At 28.3% G+C, this 23,276-nt stretch overlaps 1 protein-coding gene across 1 annotated transcript; it reads right to left on the bottom strand.

The window, feature by feature from the left end:
• Positions 1 to 9,199: 9,199 nt before the first annotated feature.
• Positions 9,200 to 20,550, bottom strand: LOC123297324 (clavesin-1). Its single transcript, XM_044878939.1, has 4 exons — positions 20,389 to 20,550; positions 11,995 to 12,223; positions 10,812 to 11,273; positions 9,200 to 9,402 (listed from the first exon to the last, which is right to left on the bottom strand). Exons 2-4 carry the CDS (start codon positions 12,217 to 12,219, stop codon positions 9,223 to 9,225), a joined length of 867 nt encoding a protein of 288 aa, XP_044734874.1. The 5' UTR covers positions 12,220 to 12,223; positions 20,389 to 20,550; the 3' UTR covers positions 9,200 to 9,222.
• Between the last annotated feature and the right edge of the window lie 2,726 nt (positions 20,551 to 23,276).

Genomic DNA, 23,276 nt, shown 5'->3' with positions numbered 1-23,276 from the left:
TAAAAGTTGCTCTAACTCAAAACCTTGTATTTTCGGTCTAGGTTTATTTTTCAAATTTGTTGCAAATGACCTCTTACTTAAGTGTATCTACAACATGGCTATAGAATTAAACAGAAACAAACACCCTATTAAATAGAAACAAACACCCTATATATCTGCTAGAGTATTGTAAGACAAATAAAACATTTAACAAAACAAAAATTCTCAATGTTAGTGACCCAGAGAGACCTTGAAAAGTTTGATGACTAATTTTGGTGATTCCGTAGGTGATTCTTCAACAATAACATTGCAACCTTTAACAATAATTTGCAAAAATTCGACAACCACTCTCACAATATTTACATTCTTCTGAGGTAATTGCCAAGAAAGTAACAAAAACGTCCTTTTTTATAATGTTCAATTTATTCAATTAATTCATTGGATCGATGGACATTTTATCAATACAAAACAGCAATAGCGCCATTTCACAATGTATCCAACTTAAATTCATTTATTTAACTGTGAGAAAGATTGGTGTATCAGACTCGACACTGAGCCTTCTGGTTTTTTGTATACCGTACTATAAAAAAATAACATATCCGAAAATATAAAATGAATGTTTAAACTCTTCTACTGCACTATAATAAATACTTACGGACATAAAAGGCAACTTTTTTTAATAAAATTTGATTGTAAACTTTGATACATCAATCCATTACACTTCGAGATATCATTGTACATACAATGTATACCGAGTGGATCAGAATAAATGGTTAATATTCCAGGGGACAATTTCACATGTCAAACAAGAATTTTGACTTAATAAACATGTTTCGTAAATGTTTCGAGCAAAGTCGTAGTTAAATTTAGAGGTCGGTTCTAACACTTATTAAGAGATGTGGCAAATTATTCGATTTATAATAGACCAATAATTAGAATTGCCACAATAACTCTCACCAACATACCAAAAACTTTAACCAAATACACCAGATTGGGTACAAAATGAAAAGCTGAAACATATATTATTGAAATGTGTTTTTGGAATGCCTCATTATAACATTCCAGGGGCATTGACTATTTGTTCTGACACACCCAGTATACAGTATAAACAAGACAGCAACATATACATATACACATAAACTCGAGAGAGAACATTGTATTCTTGGATCTGACTGTTTTTTTGACTGAGCGGTACATTAATTTAGGAAACTATAGCAATTATAGCAAACGACTTAGTTATGCTGGATATATCATATTCATATCCTTATCCATTATTTTCAAAATAGACATTCCTTGAACGGCCAAAAATAGCCATAGCCTAATGAAGATAAGAAAATTCGGACAGAAAATATAAAATACATAAGTAATTCTTTTGCAACCATTATGGCTATAGATTGACCAAGAAATTCCATATGTACAAGTATTCGACTGGGGGACCAAATAATTCATAGTCTACACCCCAACAAAACATAAAAATACTAAATGAACTGCAGTACAGCTCTTATGGACAGCATTCTGTTGTTATGCTCAAGTGGTTTTAAAGGTCAAATATCATAATGCATGTGTTCTAAAGTCACCAATATTAAATTTTAATATTAAGAGAGCTCTTTCTAGCGATAGAGAAAAGAGCTATAGTTTGCAACGCCTACAGATACATAATATTTAACGGAAATGTGTGCTCACAATGTTGTAAGACATACGAACATGCCATTCACATATAAAAGAGTTCACAACCAATTAAAATGTATAATAAAGTAGGTATCTTTTGGCTTTTCATTCAATGAAAAAATCGTTTTCAATGAGTTTTTTTAAGTATGGTCTGCATTTTTTTACTCGTGGCGCTGACATCTTGGCATTAAAATCAAATATGTTTGAGTTTTAAGTAATACCAAAATTTAAGTAACGGCATCATTAAAAGGAAAAAGACAAAAAACCACTATTTATTTTTAAGTTCTTTCCTCATCAACAAAAATGTATGTACACCAGAGAATGAAAAAATTGAACCGTTTAATTTATAAATTATTAACCTTCATATTCACAGAAAAAACTTACCGAATTTTCATTAACAGATCCAATTCCATCAAAACTGATTCCATCAAAAGTTAAATAATTTTTTTTAAATGAAAAATTAAAAAACTTGCTATGCATCCGAGACTCATCTTTTAAACTGTAACAGATAGAACAAAAATTTAGATTTTCTAAAAATGAACAACTTTTGTTTGAAACATTTTTTTTGTAAATATGTTTGTTTTCCCAAAATAGCCAAAATTAGGTCTAAGCTCATTATAAAACTCTGGTATATTTTCTATAGAACTACACAAGATAAAGAGTTGAAAATTTTTAGGTACTAGCTTCAAAAAGGGAGTCTTTTGATTCCAATTTCATTTTAAACTCATTCAATAATATTAAGGAGTCAAAGAGGTCAATTTAAAAAAAAAAAAAAAAAAAAAAAGAAAAAAATTTTATTTGTTTCAAAACATATAACTCAGTCAATTGTTTATTTTCACTTTTTGTTTGCAGATTTAATTGGGATTATAGTAAAGAGCTATAGATGATAAATGAAATTAATTGTTCTAGTTCTAGTAACTATAGAAATCTCTGACATACAAAAGATATTTAAGAACAAAACGTATATATCCGTAATGACTGCATTTGGACAGTGGTATAGAAAATATTTTTTAATCAAATATAATCCAGATAAGCCTTTTTTTACAATAGGATTTAATTTTTAAAATTTCTCAATTAATATTATGTCGAAACAGGAGTCAAACCCGAATCTTTGGATTCATACCAATCGCCTTAGCCAGTTTGGTCATACGAACTATAGACAGAGAGTGTAATTTTTTCAACTCATCGAATTTTTATTTTTGTTGTTTATAGTCAACATTAACTTATTTATTATTTGTGTTTGTTTACTAAAATTAATTTAAAATTAATAAATTTGTATACAATAAATAAAGCACAAATAATGCTTTCTCAAGTAGAATTTTGGCCATTTATTTTGAGACAATGCTAGTTAGTGGTTCAGCAAATTTAACTATATTTGAGTTTACCGAGGCCAACATTTCAAAAACAAAGTACGTTTTTAAAGCACACAGTTTAGTTTAAGTAGTTCGATCATTTAATTCTGATTTAAAATAACTTATATTTACCAAAAATATAAATTCGAATCAATTAAAATGCACTATTAGGCTCGAAAACACACTTTAAATTTCTTTACACTTTAGATTGGACTCATATTCAGCTCATCACGAGCATTTACTTTGCGTGAATATTTATAGCTCACCAGCACTTCTTCATTGTCGGGCATTCTTTATTTACAGTTTAGGTTTATGTTTATTGGCTTTTCCTTAGACAATAGAGTCCATTGTGATACTATTATGTGTTTTACCACCTTTCCCGCTCTTCAATTAGTTTGAGAGGCTGAGTGCACCTCCTTCATGCATATATCATGCAATAACCCAGTCCATCACCCATTATTTACTGATTGCACTGTTTAAAGATAAAATACTTACTAATCATTGGCTCGCAAATATTTTTAGGGATACAATGTATTATGGTTTCTATCCCTGGTACATATTAATGATATTTTTATTAATAGTCAATAGTCATACATGTGAACAGGCAGAATCAATAATCATCTACTTTACTCAGACTTTGCTGTTTTATGTGAATGGGTTTCTTTACATTTTTAAAAATCTATAGTTTTTTCCATTTTATTTTCCAAAATCCTGCTTTATCTATACAAAACTTAATAGATTGTTCCTATGAAAAAAAAAAGATTGAAAATGTTGATGTAATCTTCATCCTTCATTCTTTGACTGTCATAGAAATAAAATTCCAAGTATAAAAATTAAATGGTACTTGTTGAGCCTACAGATCCATCAACAAAATTCCCCATCAATATTAAGAGCAAACTTCCCAAGGTCCCTCACTCTTATATGATAAATTTGCTATACATATATAAACACTACCTGTTGATTTTGTAGCATTCATTTTGTCTAAGCCAATTTACAAGACTACAAACATGAAGTTTTTTCTGTGTTTTACATTGTTAATGTTGATAACCATGGTTTACGGTATAGCCGTAAAAAATGTTGCATCATCGCAAGATAAATTACGAGAAAAACGTTGGCTAACATCAAATAATTACAACGCATATCGGCATGTGTACTGTTTCGCTGTAAATGGAAGATGCAAAGATCGTTCTGGACCCGATCAAAATGGGTGTTGTGGTGCCGGTGAATGTATGGGTGATAATTGTAATTACTGTGAGAGTGGTTGCCGTGGCGGAACACGTTATGGTTAAATGTATTTGAATTTGTTATTTTGATGAATCTATAGAATCATCAAAATTCGTCATTTAATGTCTATGAGGATCACTAACTTTTAACCGATAACAAATGTGAATATTTTGCATAGGACTCAGTAAATCAAAAACTTTATCAGCATCAAGATGAATTTTTTATTGTGTTTGATTGTGTTAGCTGCAGTGATTTTTATGACAAATGGTCGAACTTTAAATGCAAATCATCAAGAAATTAGATCAAAACGATTCTTAACATCGAATAATTACGGGTCGTATGCACATGTGCATTGTGTACCAGATCCTGGATCACGTCGATGCAAGGATAATTCATCGCCTGATGCAAATGGATGTTGTGGAACGAATGAATGCACAGGTTCCACCTGTAATTATTGTTTGGATGGTTGTCGTACAAGGCATTATGGATAAATTTTTTTTGGATTATCTATCTTTTTTTATAATATAAATGCTTTATAAATTTATACTTAAGTTGTACGTAGGTACTTAATTTTGCAAATTTATTCATTTAAAGTTTATTTGAAGGTTAAAAATAAAATTGATTTACACAACGAAATAATTGTTTTTTTTTTATTAGTTTTTTATATGTGAGGAAAAATGTTGAATAAACAAAAACTGTTGATGATATGATCAAATTAACTTTTTGAATAATTTAATTCTGAGTTCGGAGAAAAAAATTGAATTTAGTAGATCATTATGATACAAATTGAGGAAACTAAAATCCAACATTTTTTGATGGTCGGAAGGGGTCCAAAAAAAATGGTAAAGTGGCCTAATCCGGTCTTTCGCGTCAGACACCGTCGGATTGAGTTAAAAATAAAAAAGTGTTCAATGAGCTTACGCGCCTTAAAAAGGCGAAAAGAATGAGCTGCGAATGAACCCGATTGGTCCATCGATGTCCCCACAAATTGCAAAAAACCATCGATTTTGCTCGAAATTTCAAAACTTCATAGCTCTTGTTGTTTTAAAGATTCAAAGCTGAGATTTAAATGGATTGTAGCTTTTGTACCCATGAAGTATCACACACAATTTCAGCAAGATCGAATGTATACTTTTTGCAAACCGCAGCTGAATGCAAAAAACAGGACTTTTGTAAAATGGCCCTAAAAAAGTTGTGGTGCGGTAACGCGCTATTTTTTTTACGCGATCATATGCTTCAATAGTTAAAGTAATACCTACTAAAGTGTCAACCTCTCATCTTAAGTAAAAGTTAATAAAATATTAATTTTAAATTACTATTATTTTAAATTATAACATTAAAAATAGGATGGGAGTAATGAGAGCAATTATTAAGAGACAGAAGTTATGTGACATTATTGTCTTAATAATTGCTCCCATTACTCCCATCCTATTTTTAATGTTATAATTTAAAATAATAGTAATTTAAAATTAATATTTTATTAACTTTTACTTAAGATGAGAGGTTGACACTTTAGTAGGTATTACTTTAACTATTGAAGCATATGATCGCGTAAAAAAAATAGCGCGTTACCGCACCACAACTTTTTTAGGGCCATTTTACAAAAGTCCTGTTTTTTGCATTCAGCTGCGGTTTGCAAAAAGTATACATTCGATCTTGCTGAAATTGTGTGTGATACTTCATGGGTACAAAAGCTACAATCCATTTAAATCTCAGCTTTGAATCTTTAAAACAACAAGAGCTATGAAGTTTTGAAATTTCGAGCAAAATCGATGGTTTTTTGCAATTTGTGGGGACATCGATGGACCAATCGGGTTCATTCGCAGCTCATTCTTTTCGCCTTTTTAAGGCGCGTAAGCTCATTGAACACTTTTTTATTTTTAACTCAATCCGACGGTGTCTGACGCGAAAGACCGGATTAGGCCACTTTACCATTTTTTTTGGACCCCTTCCGACCATCAAAAAATGTTGGATTTTAGTTTCCTCAATTTGTATCATAATGATCTACTAAATTCAATTTTTTTCTCCGAACTCAGAATTATCTAAAAATTGACGCCATTTTTTTTTTATTTGATCACACTATGAGCTCAATAGGAGGTATCTTATGATTACAAGAGGCTACTTTGAACACAATAATTTTTAAAATAAATTTCGATTTTCGCCCCAATTTTCCTAGATCAATATGAATTATCATCGTAACGTTGCTAATTTTTTGTAGTCCGCCACCAAATCTAACCAAATCAGCTCCACCCGCTTAAATAATAAATTTACTATCCTACACACACTGGGAGGAAAATTAACTTTTTCTGCCAAATGACGAAGCAGATTAAAGAAAACTTGTTTATTAGGAATTCTTCGGTCAGAAAACCGCCGTTGATATTTCTTGAAAAATAAAAACACTAACATAAACAATAAAATGTCATCATAACAACAAATGGCAACATAATTACACGGCCGGCTAGATTAATTTATTATTAAGTAATATCACTTAAAATGCTAAGAGGACTATTAGCATTTTAAGTGATATAGCTGTTACATATCATACAGGATCACTTCAGATATCACTTAGAATGGTAAAACCTGTGCATATTTTGTGGCGAATATACTTTAATTCAGAAAAAATCTGGGAATCACTTCACATATCACTTAGAATGATAAAACCTGTGCACATTTTGTAGCGAGTATACTTTAATTCAGATGGGAATCTAACTATAACATAGACATTCTAAACTATATGAACTAAAAATTCTGAACTACACAAGCTAAAATCATTTTAATTATTTTCAAAAGCTAATAAATATTAAATTCATTATATTTTTAATATTTTATTTAAATATGTTTAAGTATTTAGTCTCTTGTTTTTTACTAAGAGAGTAGGTAGGTACTTGACAAAAATGATTGAAAATGTGTAATGTTCATTGAAAATCAATAAAAAAAATTATGGCCAAAATCGTTAACGTAAACTCATTACCGTTAATACCTACTTATTAGATTTTTTAAAATTCATTAAAATTATTATTTTAAAATTTTATAATAAATTATAATAAAAATAATTTTGATGGTGTAAGTGGCTCTTCCAAATTGACTAATTTCCCTTTCGGATGTCATGGGTCCTTTTGATAAAAACGCAACTGCTTTGTATGCAATAAAATTAAGCACATTGTCTTTTTTATCGGCCGCTGTTTATTACAGTATTATCATTACAACTGATTATAATAATAGTACTATTTGATAAGATTATACTATTTGTTAAATAAGAACAGATTGAACCGCTATTATACCCCTATAACTAGAACAAATAAAGTAAGTTCATAATATAATTTTCTACAGGAAGGATATTCTCTTGTTCGAATATGTTCAGCATTTTCCCCTGAATGTAAGCCCAAATTGGTGACACGAGGGCGCGAGCTACAGCCGTGATCTTAGAATACACGTTATTTAAAGTATCTCATGCATCGTACGACAAAAATGAGTATCATTTTCGGAGAAAAAACATTTTCTATAACTTTAATTTGAAACTTGTTTCTGTATAATGCATAGGTTTTTATTTATAGATTATAGCGCTGTTTCTACTCTATAACTCTAAATAATTTGCTCTAACCAGAGCAATTTTCGCTTGCTTACATGCTTAAGAAGAAGGTCTAGCTAAATAAATCTAGTATAAAGAATAGAGAAACTGCTCGAGATGAAATGTCAAAGTGCGTAATAATGCAAATTTAGAAAAATCGGTTTATTACAAAGTTCTTCGTTTTTATTCTACCCAATTTAATTTATAATTTTAATCCACAGTCGGTTTTTTGACTCATAAAATAATAATAAACACAAAATTAAAACGACGTAAGTACATACATTCACTCTAAAAGAGCTCGTAAGTGCATTCACTCTAGAAGAGTTCTTTGCTTCTCTAGTTTCAGTATAGATCAAGCTATAACAATACGCACGCAATTTCCGCTTTCCACGCAAAAAACGTTTCTATTTCGGAAATTCGATAAATCAGTTGTTATAAGGTATTTCCTGCCTATAATGTATTTGCCGTTACCATGCTAAAACTGGGGTAAAATTTTTCTCACAGAATTTAACGAGAAATTAAATGTAGCAACCTAATAGAGCTTACTATTAAATCCAAAAGTTTCAGACATTTTGACAGTTTAAAACACGAGATTTATTCCTATCTAAATTTTTTTTATTTTATTCTAAAAACATTCTTTTTAACTCTCCTCTCTTAACTTTTTTTTTCAATTCTGCCGAGAGAATTTTTTTATCTCGTGAAAAATGCTGTTTTACATGCTTTGAATGGGGAAATCGCGAACTTTGCGGCTGATTATATCGCAATCTAAACGACCAACAATAAATAAATTTTGGTGACTCATTTTTACCGGTGTTAGTTATACATTGATATACATATGCCTTTCTTTATTTACTCTAAAATAAGAAAAATATTTAAAAAAACTAGTCATCAACGGTTACCAACAAAGTAAAATAGAGTATTAGAGTATTATAAATATTATCAAAGATAATGAATGAGAACTAAATTTCGATTTTGCCCAAATTTCCTAGATCAGTTTTTGTATTATAGATCGTCACCAAATTAGCAACGAGTAACATACACAATTACAGTAATTACGATTAGCTAATTCCTGAGCTACAAATTGGGACAAAATCAAAATTTAATAGTATGAATAAATTTTAAAAAATTTCCTTCGTTCAATTTTTCCAAATAACTCTCTTGAAATAGAAGCATTTAATGGTACCACAATGTTCGTAACAAAATTCCAGCATAAATAATTTATAATATCGGATCGGATGTTATGAATAAGATACGGATTCAAAAAAAAAACAAATCTCAATTTCAATACTTAAAATATATTTTAAAATATCTCAAGGTCTTTTAAAAATTGATTTATAAAAAATAATTATTAACATTATTATCATTTTGATTACTCTTATATTTAAAAAGGAAAATTAAAATAAATATATTTTATTCTAAAATTTATTATCATCATTCAACTAATCCATAACTGTTTAATTCTCTAATATGTTTCTCATTGTCCACCATACATGGATACCAATTTGCACCAGTATAGTCAATTTCTGGCATAGTACCACCATAGTTCTTCGGTAAATAAGCAGGGTCCATATGTTTATGTAAAGATTGCATTTTGCTTCCATGGAAGAAAATCTAAAAATTAAAAATTAACACAAATTATATATTATGTGAGAGTAAAAACAAATTTCGAAACTTGGCTAATTATAAAGGTCCAAATCAAATAACAATAATATTAATGACAGATATAAATATAGTTTTCTTTTCCAAAAATTACGATTTGCGCAAACTGGGTTACTTAGTCAATATAATGGTTCTCTTTTCCTTTTTTAATATTAATCTTAATTTAGAGACAAATTTTTTTCACTTCGATCTCCAGGTCTTATGTTTGTCAACTCAGTACTTCTATGTAGAAGGCTGTCATTTTTTGCTCGTTCATTGAGCTTGTATCAGACTTCAGTATCATCAGTAGGTAATTCAAATAACCCTTCTATTTTTATGTTTAATTTTGCAGAGTTTACATCGCTACGTTGCAGACATCTAGCTCTGCTTAACCAAGATATCAAACTGGCGAAACGACTCTCGATTCGGAAAACAGGTGAACGTTTCAGACAGACGTACTGACTGTACTAACAACCCATAGTGAACCTTAGTACCTGCTTTGCGAAAATTTATGTCTATTAAGAATACAGGCATGAGTATGTTAAAATATTTTCAGATTAAATTAAAAACTAATAGAGACTAACAGTAAAATGGTTTGATATACACTTCGGTTGACATATTTGTATATTCATTCTGTTAGGTTTTAGCATACGCGTATTTTGGCCCAATCTTGTAAAAGCATTTATGATTATTTGAAATTTTTATTATAATAGACCGTTGGTTGTCTATAATAAAGTAAAATTTCGATTATTATTCTGTCTGATTTTTTTAGTTGTAGAGTAGTTGTAGGTCTCAGTGAGTGACGAAAGAAATTTTATGTAAACAACAAAAATTATGTGGTGTTAATCTAATGTAAGACTGACTTTGAGACTGGTCAACTTTTTTCCTATTCAGTTTAATGCTTTAGATGACTTGCGTATAGAATAACTATATAGCTCAAATTTTCCCCCAAATCACCGGAATAGAGATAATCAAGAGAAACAGATATTCATCAAATTTGCCGGTTATTATCTAGAAAATGTCTTCACAACATTGACGTGGACTCTTAATTAAAGCACCTAAACGAAACTGTTTCAAAAAACTTTTGCCGAAATTTATTTCTATATTACAACATTTTATAAACGCTACTGAATGCTCCTCACAGATTAATAACAAAGTATACTTTGGTAAACATCTCAACTCAACTGGATTGCTTAGAATAATTTTAATTACGACCTGTATTCGCCTTGCAGTCACACGTAGCGGGATAAAATACCAAATGGTAATAGACCGGGACTCAGGAAGTTTCAAGTATGTATTTATTATTTAAAAAAATTCGTGGTGTCCCACGGTCTAACAACAACTTAAAGATCTAAAAAATTGACTTAAAATTGAAAACTTACTCTGGACTTAAGTTTTTCTCTGATGAATGGTTTGAAAAGACTCCAGACCATGTTGAACACAAAAGGTTCTTTAACCATATGAATTTCTTTCAATCGTAATGGTAACGCATCTTGAATAAAACCTAACAATCGCATACTAAATGCTGGGCTCATGGCTTTCGCTTGTTTCAAAGACATTCCATCAAAATCCATTATGACGACAACACCACGAACTTGTGTTTCAGGTTCTAGGATAGCACATTCATGAATTAAGAAAAATATACGGAATAATTGATCAGCGGATACTTTTGATGGATCCCAACTACTACCACAATTCACCAAAAGTACTCGACGTCCTTTATGATCACAATTTGTTAAAACATTCACAACATTATGTTGGGTGCATGCAACTTCTTCATCTTGTGGCACTAAGTCTTTAAGTAAATTTTCATATTTCTTTCTAAACTCAGCTATTCTTTTCATCTGCAAACCAAAAAATTCATATAAAAAAATATAGCCAAATAAAATATGGTAATCAAAGCAGTTTATGTTAGAGCACGAAAGGCGGTTATGATATCTATTTTACACATGATTTGGTAATAGAATTCAACAGAATTAATAACAATTGCAAATTTTCCGTTTTCGAAATCAATGTTAGCTTTCGACATATGCATTTATAAAAATATTGTAGGTACGTTAATTTCACAGATTTGGTCTCTAAAGTTCTACATATCGTTTAAGCAGGTGGTATATACTCTCTGCACAAAAATACTGATGGTAGATACAATAGAATTACAATAACTTTTTCGGTTTTATAGCAAAAATGTTGTCTTAAAAATATCTCTGATCACATTATTATAAGCACTTAAGCGGTTATAGAAAGGATCCCGCATTAATCTTATGGGAAATTGGGTTTCGGTGAAATTGACTCATAAAGCGAGATTTTGCAAAATATGAACGTTTTAAATTTCTAATTAAACAAAGAGGAAGATACCCACTAGTGACATCATACGTGGTTATCGCCATAGAGATTACATATAAATCTTTGTGAGCAACCTTTGAATGAAATCAATCTTTGATTCATTATCACACTAGGGCGATAATGAACTATTTTTCCCACGTATACTGAGTGAGAAGAGGCGCGTACTTCTTTTCTCACGGATGTATATAAAAAATTAAAATTATTGTTATTGTTGGTACTTACCAATTGATATGCACTTTCTGGATAAAATTTGCAAGGCCTCAAGAAAATAGTTAAAAATTCATCATCATCCCGATAATGAAGTTTAGGATCAGCTTTTAAAAGTTTTCGCAACTCTTCAATTGCTGGTTTAACAACATCTGGTGTTTCTCTTAATTCTTTTTCAGCAATTTTTTTACCTTCTTCGCCTAAAGGTGATAGGTTCATACAAAACGGTGGTTGCGCCATTGTGCTAAGCAAAAAAATTTCTTTATTTAACAAAATTGAGTAATAATACAGTAAAATTATAATTGAAAATTCTAAACGATTTCTGATTTTCTTTAGGCAGGTATTTTTAAAACAAATCAACAGAAGGAAACAAAGTTATCATATTGAATTTGTACGTTTGAAAAACTCGAACAAAGGTATATTTGTAAAACTTTGTTATATTTTTGGTTTGCCGTTTTTGTAAAATATTTTTTAAAGGGCAAAAAGAACTTTTACTGTCGTAATAAGTAGAAAATAATTATTTCTATGGGTATACATGACTATAAGTAAAGGCCTGAAGCGCTCTGAATCATCCTTGATATTTTAAGTCGAAATAATTATTTTCTACTTTTAAGTCTAGTTAATTTTATTTATGTTTGACACCATTTAATCATTCTATATATAAAATTATCTTATATCAATTGTAAATCATTTTTTTTATTAATAAGATTATTAATGAAATTTAGATATAAAATGACCCAAAATTGACCCCTAACAAATAACCTAGGCTATTTTTTTTTTAATGGCATTTTTTAATTTGAGAAACAAATAAACAAATTTGTTTTCAACTTGGGGTCTACTTTGCTTTGCAACGACCTATGACCTACCAATTAATTTTATTTATTTAGTATAAAAATTTAACTCTTCTTTTAATTATTTGCTGATTATTGAATATATATTTGGGATTGCAAAAATTAGAAACTTTGAAAACAAGGAAACAGTAATTAATTTTAGTTTTTGTCGTTAATACAATATTTGGATGGTGGAGAGTCCAATGATGATCCAACGATTAAGACAAGGTTAGGTTAGGTTATATTGGCTATCCACGAAGGACACACTTGGGCTATAGAGCCCATTGTGATACCATATATATGTTTTACCACGTTTCCACTGATAATTTCATTTATCAGCTCCTCAATTTCAGAGGCTGAGTGCACCTTCTTCATGCATGTATCATGCGTTACATCAGCCCATCACAACTATTAATTACCGTTACTCTAAGCATACCGCGACCAGAATTGCTTACGCTTTAATCAACTGAGCTAATGGGGCGACGATTAAGACAAAGAATTCGTATTTTTTCAGAGGAAGCAGTTATAAATATTTTTCGAAATGAGGATACTTTTACTAGTAGTGTGGTTGTTACAACCTAGTATTTATCTATGATTTTTTTTCTTTAATTTGAATTCGAAAATTTAAAAAAACATAAATTGAATCAAAACTATAACTGTAAAATATATTGTCAATTGGGAAATATATTAACCGGTAATTGGTAGGTAATAATATATCATATACAATTTTCTTCGAATCCCCGTGCCGTTTGCGTAAATTTCACATAGCTATTTACCTAATATGATATTTATTTACATTACAAAAATTAAATTAAATATAAAAAATTGCATAAATTATTATAGCTTATTACAAAAATAAAATTTTTAAGATGTTAAAATGACATTTAACCGACTCATGTGTTTGGAATATTTTAAATCCTTATCTATAAAAACAAATTGATATACTTTGAAAAATCTTTAAATAATAATAAATTTTGTTTATTGAAAATTAATTTAAAATTATTTTTAAAAGTTAAACATTATCTTCAAAGATAAATATTAATAAAAGCCGTTTCAAAAAAAAAAAAATTGATAGGCACTTGAATATTTGACTTAAAGTCCAATATGGGATTATAAAACCTTTTTTTTTATGTCACGTTTATTGAAGAATTATTATTTGACTTAAGTGTTATTGATTAATTTTTTTTGTTCACTTAAGTAAACTGTTTACAGAAAACTAAAAATAATTACAATGTAATTTATACTAGTGAAAATAAACAATTGACTGAGTTAATTATTGAAATACCATGTATAGACTATGTTGATTACACTGTCACATTACACATACATACATGCCCCACATATATAACTGATATTACCATATAATACATATCCACTATAAAATTTGCGCCTATTTTGCGCCCTCGTGGGTAAACAGTAATGTTTACGAAAAAATGTTTCAAACAAAAGTTGATTATTTTTATATAAGGAACATTTTTTACATTTAAATTTTTGTTCTATCTCCAGCCATTTACAAGAGAGGCCTACTCTAGCCATTTACAAGATCCACTTGACCCATGTTGCTCATTTACGAACTCGACCTCACTTTTTACGTCCTAAGCACGCTATAAAAATTTCAGCTTGATATCTCTTTTCGTTCTTGAGTTATCGTGTTGACAGACAGACAGACGTTCAGACAACCGGAAATGAACTAATTAGGTGAATTAATGAACACCTTTACCAAAATTTTGTTCGTAGCATCAATATTTTTAAGCGTATGGTATAAACATTGAATAGTGGAAAAGTTGAATTTTTTCTAAGTATATATTTTAGATTTTTTCTCAAATTTTATTAAATAAGTACTTATTTATTTCTTTTTATCTATGTAATTCACATATTATATAAGTAGACTCTACTTATAGAGTAGAGTGTACTTAGTAGCCTGTTTACAAAAAACTAAAATTAATAGTGATAAATTATCAATTTGAACTAAAAGTTGAAAAGTTATAAAAAAATTTTCTTATAATTTTTCCAAAAATATAAATAAACTATTAATAAACAATAACATTTAGTTAAAGTGATATAATCTAGTATAAGCTGACTCTGTCGTGAAAAACCACTTGTCGTTTCAAAGTTGGCGCCTGATTTATAAGCCTATTATTGATCGTGATTACAGATGCAATGATACAAATCATTGGATGACCGTGTAAGGACGTTAGGTTGAAAAATACTAATGTCCATACTCGCATTATACAACACTATAGTTCTACGTCATCAAAAACGTACGAGTTAAATCATTCTAAGGATTATTACTATAATATTACATATAATGAGTGTACTTAGAATGGATAGTACCGAAACTGAGTGTGTTTGAAACTGTTTAAGAACTACACGATTTACTTTGGAGCTTGACTAAATTATAACGGCGTGGTCGTTAACTTAGGTTTGCCTAATCACAAAAAGATTGCTTTGTTATTATGCATTTTAAAAAATTTCGTATTTTTGATTATTTATAATATTTTTATAATATCGATATTAAAATTATCATTTGCCACCCCTAATCATTTATTATTTTACAGGATATCACTCTGAAAACTTAAAAAAAAACTCTGACAAAGACCCGTTTGGAAATTTTACGTTTGTTTTAAAAGTTTCCAAATTTTATTTATTTATTATTCTTAGTTGCAAATGAATGTAAACCTGGTATGGGTACCGGGGGACACAGGGACATTCAAGGAAATTGCGAAACCGACGAGCTTGTCAGAAATGCTTTCGGACACAAGCATCAATAAATATCCGGGAATTCCATTTGCGAACTGCAAGTTGCTCCTCAAAGAGGATATCTTAAAAAGGGCCAATCTTAGATGGAGGGAGGAACGTACTTGTGGTACTACAAGACAGATATGGTCTAAGTACAATCGCAGGCGTTTCGAAGATCTTATATCACTTCCAAGGGCTTCTGTTCGTAAAGTTGTTGCGGCTATTACAGGACACTGTTTGGGCGGCAGGCATGTTGAACGCCTGGGCCTGACAGTGTATCACGACTACTGCAGGAGCTGTCACATCTTCTCTGTGACTGCCCAGCTCTTTTCATGAGGAGATGGACTTACTTGAGCCAGCCTCTCTTTGACGACCTCTCCGACTTGGAGTTCGTCGGCGTCAAAGCTCTCCTGCTGTTCTCAAACAGCTCCAAATGGTTCATGGAGTATTCACCGGAGATGGGCCAACCCTTTTTCGGTATCACAACGGACCCTATGGTTTAAGTGTGTCCCACCCCAGGATAGCCACTCTAACCTAACCTAACCTAGTTATAAATTTGTAATCCAGATCAATTTTAAATTTTGAACAGATTTGTTTTAAATACCAAAACTACTATTTAATTTTTTCGACAAAATGAGTGGTCAATAATTTGAGACCTTGCAAAGCAATCCTCCACAAAATTCCTCCTAATAAAAACTTTTAAACCGCTGACTATTTTTGTTATTTTGAACATTTTTTTTGTACCCTAGTTAGAAATTTCAATGATTCAGAAAAATTGTAATTAAATCATAATAAGTTTCTTTTCTAAATCCAAGCTAACAATTGAATATCCTTTTTTATTAAAATTGATTAAAAATAGATATTCAATTATCTACAAGAATAAATTCAAACTTTTTTACGATAAAAAAAATTATGATGTTTAAAAAAAATTTAGGTTCAAAAAATTCTGATAAATTTTTTTGTTCATAAATCATAAACAACAAATTTTATATCATTAAATTACTTACAATAATCACAGATTATTTTTTTTTGAAGAACTCAAGCATACTTATCATTATATTAACAAGGATAATAAATGATTGATGCACTTTTGAAGTATTCTATATTTTTTTTTTTTTTTTTGTAATTGTACAATTTTTTCCTATTGTAGAATAATAAATAATATTTAATCTACAACTACAATAAAATTATTAATAACATTAAAATTCGTATGACCTACACGTTTTTCATTTTTAAAATTGAATACTTGCAATAAAATAAAACGCCTAAATAATGTATTTTGATACACAACACCTTCAGTTTTTATAATGTTTAAATAAAACAATGACAGTGTTAAATATCGTCGACTTTAATAATTAGCTTTTATAAGGTACTGGAACCATGTAAGGCCCACTTAACTCTAAAACGCCATAAATTCTCGAACTTCTAAAAATTCTTTTCTCTCTAAAAATTTTCATTTGAGTACGTTTTTGTATTAATACATACGCCCATTTATTTATTTTTTAATTTAAAGTGAACCGGTTCAGTTGAATAAGAACGAAGTAACTGACTCCACTCACATCATAAACTTAATTGTATATTCAGTTGTAGAAATAAAGATTAAAAATAATGATAAGGGTGGGCTCTGTTATAGATTAATGTGTGAAAAACGGAGGTTAGACCCCATTATTATTATTTACTATTATTATTAAGGATTTAATCATTGAAAATTAAAAATTTTTTTAAATTGTGTTAAAAAAGTGGCTGTGGGCTTTTGATAAATCAAAAATATCACGCATGATGGGATGAAAAGTCATTTATGATAAAATTATAAGGAAAAAGAATATTTTTTTGTGGACCATGTTTGTTTCCCTGGAGGGCAATCAAATACAATATTTATAATCTTAAAAAGGCCCAGACCTTCCTTAGCAAATCACGTACTGGGACAATTATTTAAAAAAATCAGAAACTTTCCTCTATTCAATGTCGAAGCGTTTTGGTATGTACTGCTTATAATATAATAATTATAAGTATAACTCTGTTATTTTACTGAAAACTAAAACCCAACGTTTGTGTATAGGTGGGATTGTGTTTTTGTCTGTGATAATTTTTACGCATGCTTACGTAAATGAATTAGTCATTGAATATTTAAATGTAGTCTATCATAGAAACCGGGGCATCATTGGTTCCATTACCTTATTATTTAAAATTTTTAATATTGATAAAAATAATTATATTAACCTGCATAAGTTAATTAAATGTAAGCAACAAGAAAATTTCTGGCAATAATGTTTTGTTATTTTGTCGAAAAAGTCAAACAATTATTTAACCGGATGTAATGGTTCGATACATACATAGTCTATAATTTTAAGTGTATATAATTTTTTCTAACTTTATCAAAGTTCAAAAGTTCTCCAATAAAAAGGGATGTTATTAGTTGACACATACAATAATATTTTGTTCCATGGTCAAATGATGTTTAGTCAGAAGATATTTCTGTCTGAAAGTCTATCAATTGATAACGTGTCTTTAATTAGTCACTATGATAATAAAAAATGTATGATTTATGAAACTGTTCGATAAGAGTTAATATTTAAACAAAACAAAAATACAATATGTTTTTTTAAACGATAAAAATATAAGAGCAATAAAAATTACATAACAAATATATCATTATGTTTATATAACATATCGATCGATAAAAGACCTGTCCAGGAATTAGAAGTTTATAGTTATAAATAAAAAGACCTGTGACTTCGCATACATGCAATTTTTGAATATTATTGTTATGCCATATATGATTCAAATGGTATTTTTAAAAAGAAGGGCATTATAAGTTTAAGGTATTGAATTAACAAGAGTTGATTTAATCGAAAGGATTTCTGGATGAGTTTAATGAAAATCTAAAAATGTATTTACAGATAAAAAGCTATTTCCTGGTAAGTGAAGGCATCATGATTAGAAAAATCAGTGTTAGTTTTGCAGCCATTGTAAGTTCAAGACTACGCTCATGGTGTCAGAATCAACACGAAGATGAGTCAAATTTCAGAATCTTGTGAGACTGATATTCCCTCCTTTCTATCACATAAAGTTTTTTAAATGTTATGTGAAAAAATATTACCGAACTCCTCCAAAACATTTATTTTGAACTCTAAATTTAAAAAAAATTCTAAATTAAAAAATTATCTAATGAACACGTAAAATTTTATAACGAAAAAAAGGATTTTTTTATCCCAAAAAGATTTTTTGTGTACAATAAAAGTGAGATTTTTCTGTCGCTCATCTTTTCTTTAACGATCATTAATATTTCCGGATAAAAAGATATGAAAACCTTATGTATTTTCAAAATTCCAGGCATAGCCATGATATCTAATCGGATAAAATTTTTAGTTTAGTACATCAGAATGGGTAAAACGATCTTATTCTTTGAGACTCAAACCAGATTACGAACATAAAGTTAATTTATTTTGCAACAATTTATGTAATGGCTGTATTAAAATTAAAAATTTTTATTAAATTTTAACGAAAATATGTTAAAAATATGAAATAATTGTAAGCGGTTTCATCTGATCGTACATTTAAAAATGAAACGGAACATAAAACTCATGTGACTTAAGGCTTAAAACTACAAAACTTTCTTTAAATTTTCATAATTCAAATACTCCGGTAATAAATGGTATTATAGCTAAATAATTGTTGTATTAAAATTTTCAAAATTCATAATATGCATATTTCTTTAAAACAAAAAAAACAAATTCAACGAATTTTATCCAACTAAAAAATCTATTATAGGTATATCATTTATTAAAAAATAAAATTTTTGAATACATCATAAAAATAATTTTTACAATTAAATGAGTTGAACTTGTATTTAATTTTTAAATAAGAAAAGCTTTAACCGTAGTCAAATCAATGGATATCAAACGGTAAGTATGTAGTAAAATGCATAAAAATAGATTGATATATGCAGGCGGAAGTCAATTGATGTTTTTATCGAATAATAATTTATATGTCTGCGTTTTCAATTTCAAGATTTCAATTTTGATTTAGTATTTAAAATTAAGTTTAAGTTATCGAAATACTAAGTGAATTAAAAATTTTTTGAGCTATAGGCTTAAAAAAAACACAAATTACAAAATATTTAATTTAAAAATAAACGTAAGAAATTAATTGTATTACTTTTAATTGAATTTAATCCTGTATTGAAAAAAAAACGGTGAAATTTCTCCGTTATTTATTTATTTATTATCCGAGTAAAAATTTTAATTAATAAAAAAGTTTAAAAGTAATCGCGACCCGCAAAATAAAATTAGAAATTTTATATACTGAAAATATTAAAAAATTAGTTATAAAAACTTTTCTTTAACAAATTTAAAATTAATTTAATTTGTTAATGTCCTTTAAACTATTGCAGGAGCCTTTTTTAGAGTGTGAAATATTCTATAATTGCGAATTTATTATTTATTATTTAATATTTACATAAAATTCATAAATGTTATATTATTTCTATTATCAAATATGTAATATATTGAATTAATAAATACTTTTAGTCAGAATTTAAAATAAATAAATACAAATTTAAAAATAAATATCATATTTCTATCATTAATATGCGAAATTCGATTACTTTTTAGAAATATACTACCTATATGGATTTCTACTTGAATAATTAATATTTCTTTAATCCAAACAAAAAAATCTTTTTATAAAATTAAAAATACCACAAAAATTTTTATACTATTGTGAAAATTAATAACAATCAAATAATAATAAGAAATATATTAATTACTCATTAATTTATTTTAGAATTTTCATAATTAAAATAATTAAAATTTTTAAAATAATAAAATAAAATAAATACCTATTTAAATTGATGTGATGAAAATCCACCAAATTTTGATCAGAAATTGTGTTAGTGTGTTTTTGTTTGAATGTATAATATGAAAAACACTAATTAAAATATGTGTTTTATTTAAATTGAATTATTTGATTAGGTTTGAATGACAAAACACCCGACAATATACTACATTAAAATTCTCTTGAATTCAAGAAGTGTATTATATTTTTAAACTATCTATAATTTCTTATCAATAAATTATTATTATATTATTTATATTTTAAATACTTTGAACTATACAAAGTTCATATTCAAAAATAAAAACAATATTTTTGTTTAAAAAAAGGAATCTTTTTTTTTTGTTATGCCTTCTTTATTTTAATTAATAATAATAAAACTAATAAAACACATATATTTAATAATAATAATAATAATTCAATAAAAGGTATATTATTTTAATGATTATGATTAATTAATAATTACTAATAAACAAATAAAACCTTTGTTTTATTTGTTTGAATAAGTTTGCAGTGCAAATTTTTTTTTTATATTATTGCCTCATTGACGATTTTTTATTTTTAATCCACTTTAATAATTAATTTTTTTTCATTTAAAAATACAGTAAAAATCGTTTTAAGTGATACGTGTAGTTTATACCTAATCCGATTGAATCCAATATTTTATATTTAATTAATCACTGATAATTAAATATCGTATAAAGAGTATAAATTTTAAAATACAGAATGGACAAAAATTATGAGCCCTTTTTATTCACGTCAAGATTCTACCTATTCGAGGAAGGAAAGAAAAATTAAGAGTAATAAAGATTGAATTCCGCAAAACTATTTGTGTCAAAAATAGTTACAAAGGTACAGGGGCCAATTGATTATTCTGATCTTACATTTAGTACAGGTGGCGAATTAGGGTTGATTTTGGTATTTTTACTAAAGGTTTAGTCCTGACCAAATTTTTCTAGGCAACCCATTGCAGAGATTTTGGTTAACATTTTATATTTCATAAAAAATAGCTTTCATTCGGTTAGCAGATGGATCATTAACAACTTGACCCATCTACTTACAATTAATGCGCACCTCAAGCATACTTTTAAGAAGTGATACCCACCTGTCCAGCTCGGCATGGATTTCTTGTCTTAAAAACATTTTTTTAGGAAAAACATGAAAACTATATAGTAATTGAAAAAAGTTTCAAACAAATATAATAGGCGACATAATTTATTCATATAACTTTCGATCTTTGAACTGAGGAATAACATGTTTATGTGTCTATAAAAATTGTGAATGAAATCGAGTATCCTGAATCAAACTGTAAGTATTACTAATGACGATGTCACTATAAACAGTTTTCCCTGTACTTTATTTCTTTTAATTAGATGCATAATTTCAAGTACCTATTACGCACGATGATTCTTCCCAACAATGTTGTATAGGAAAAACCTGGATTCTGAAAACTCTACCAATAAGCTCTTAAAGCAGAAAGCACACTCGTACATTATTTATCACTTACTAACCATAGAAAAAATACATAACGGGTGCTAAATTATATACTTGAAATGCTGACGGTTTTTAACACGATTTTATTAGCTTCATACGCATGCTACTATGTTAGTATGGAAAATTTGAACATGATTTTGACCCATTTCAAAATGTCGGATTGACTAGAACTTTGGCATACTTAACAAGGACCGATGAAAATACAATAATTTTATAAGTTTTATTAAATTTAAATTGTATTTGATTATCCAGATAAGGATTTTCAGGATTGACGATTTCCATACCTGAAAATATATACATTTATTTGCGCTCCCACCATATTTATATTGAATTTTTGGTAAATGTATAATATGCCAAAAAAATAAATAGTAGTTACAATATACATAGTAGTTTAAAAAAACTTAAAAACACACTTTTGTAACTAGCTGAACTAAAAATTAGGAAATAATTTCTTCAAATTCAAATAAATCATTTTATCGTAAAAAAGCATGGAGTGCTTCTTTAGATATTTTATAATGACTTTACTTTTACCAATATCTGTCTATAAAATATTTACAATAATTGAAATTTAGCACCCCACGCTTTTTTACGATAAAATGATTTATTTGAATTTAAAGAAATTATTTTCTACTTTTTAGTTCAGCTAGTTACAAAAGCGTATTTTTAAGTTTTTTAAAACTATTATTTTTTATAATACGTTTTTTCTGCTTTACAATCACAATATTAAAAAATTAATAAATTAATAAACTGAAATTATTTATTAACTCATCAAGGCCTAAGAAACTTTCTTTACTATTTTCGTGAAAAAAATTTGAAAAATGTATGCACATGTGTATTAACCCTTCCTAGAATGCATTAAAAGTTAGCAAATTAAATCGTCAAATTAAAAAAGACAATTAAAAGTGTGCTTCACCTCGGTTTTCAAGGATATATCAAGTTCAAGATGTTTCAAGAGATTACTCCATAGACCATTTAGAAATCAAATGCACTTCTAATCTAAAAAATATACATCAATATGGCTGTATCAATTTCCAATAAAAAAATTATTAATATATACATATACGTAAAAGGCTTAAATTCGTCTGTGTCTATAACTTTAAAGTCCAGGTCAATTTCAAGATTGAGACTCCTGTATCTAGAGCCGTAACGAGAGTACATAGCGCCGGTGGCAAGTATTTAGGTTGTGCCTTATATATATATCGGGATCAGCTCTAACAGATAAAATTATTAGTTGTAAAATGTAGAATATAAAAATTTTAAAATGTAAACGTGAAATCGAAAAAACGTGTTTATTATACAAATAACAAAACGGAAAACTAATTTGCAAACTGTAATCCTCCGTAAGATGCTATCAAAAAACGATATGTCTTCAACGATATCATTTTTAATTTTAATTTTTTA

Source organism: Chrysoperla carnea, chromosome 1, assembly GCF_905475395.1.
Source record: "Chrysoperla carnea chromosome 1, inChrCarn1.1, whole genome shotgun sequence".
In the NCBI taxonomy this organism is placed as follows: Eukaryota; Metazoa; Arthropoda; class Insecta; order Neuroptera; family Chrysopidae; genus Chrysoperla; species Chrysoperla carnea.
Note: the sequence above shows the minus strand (reverse complement) of the source record. Positions and strands in the feature narration are given on the sequence as shown.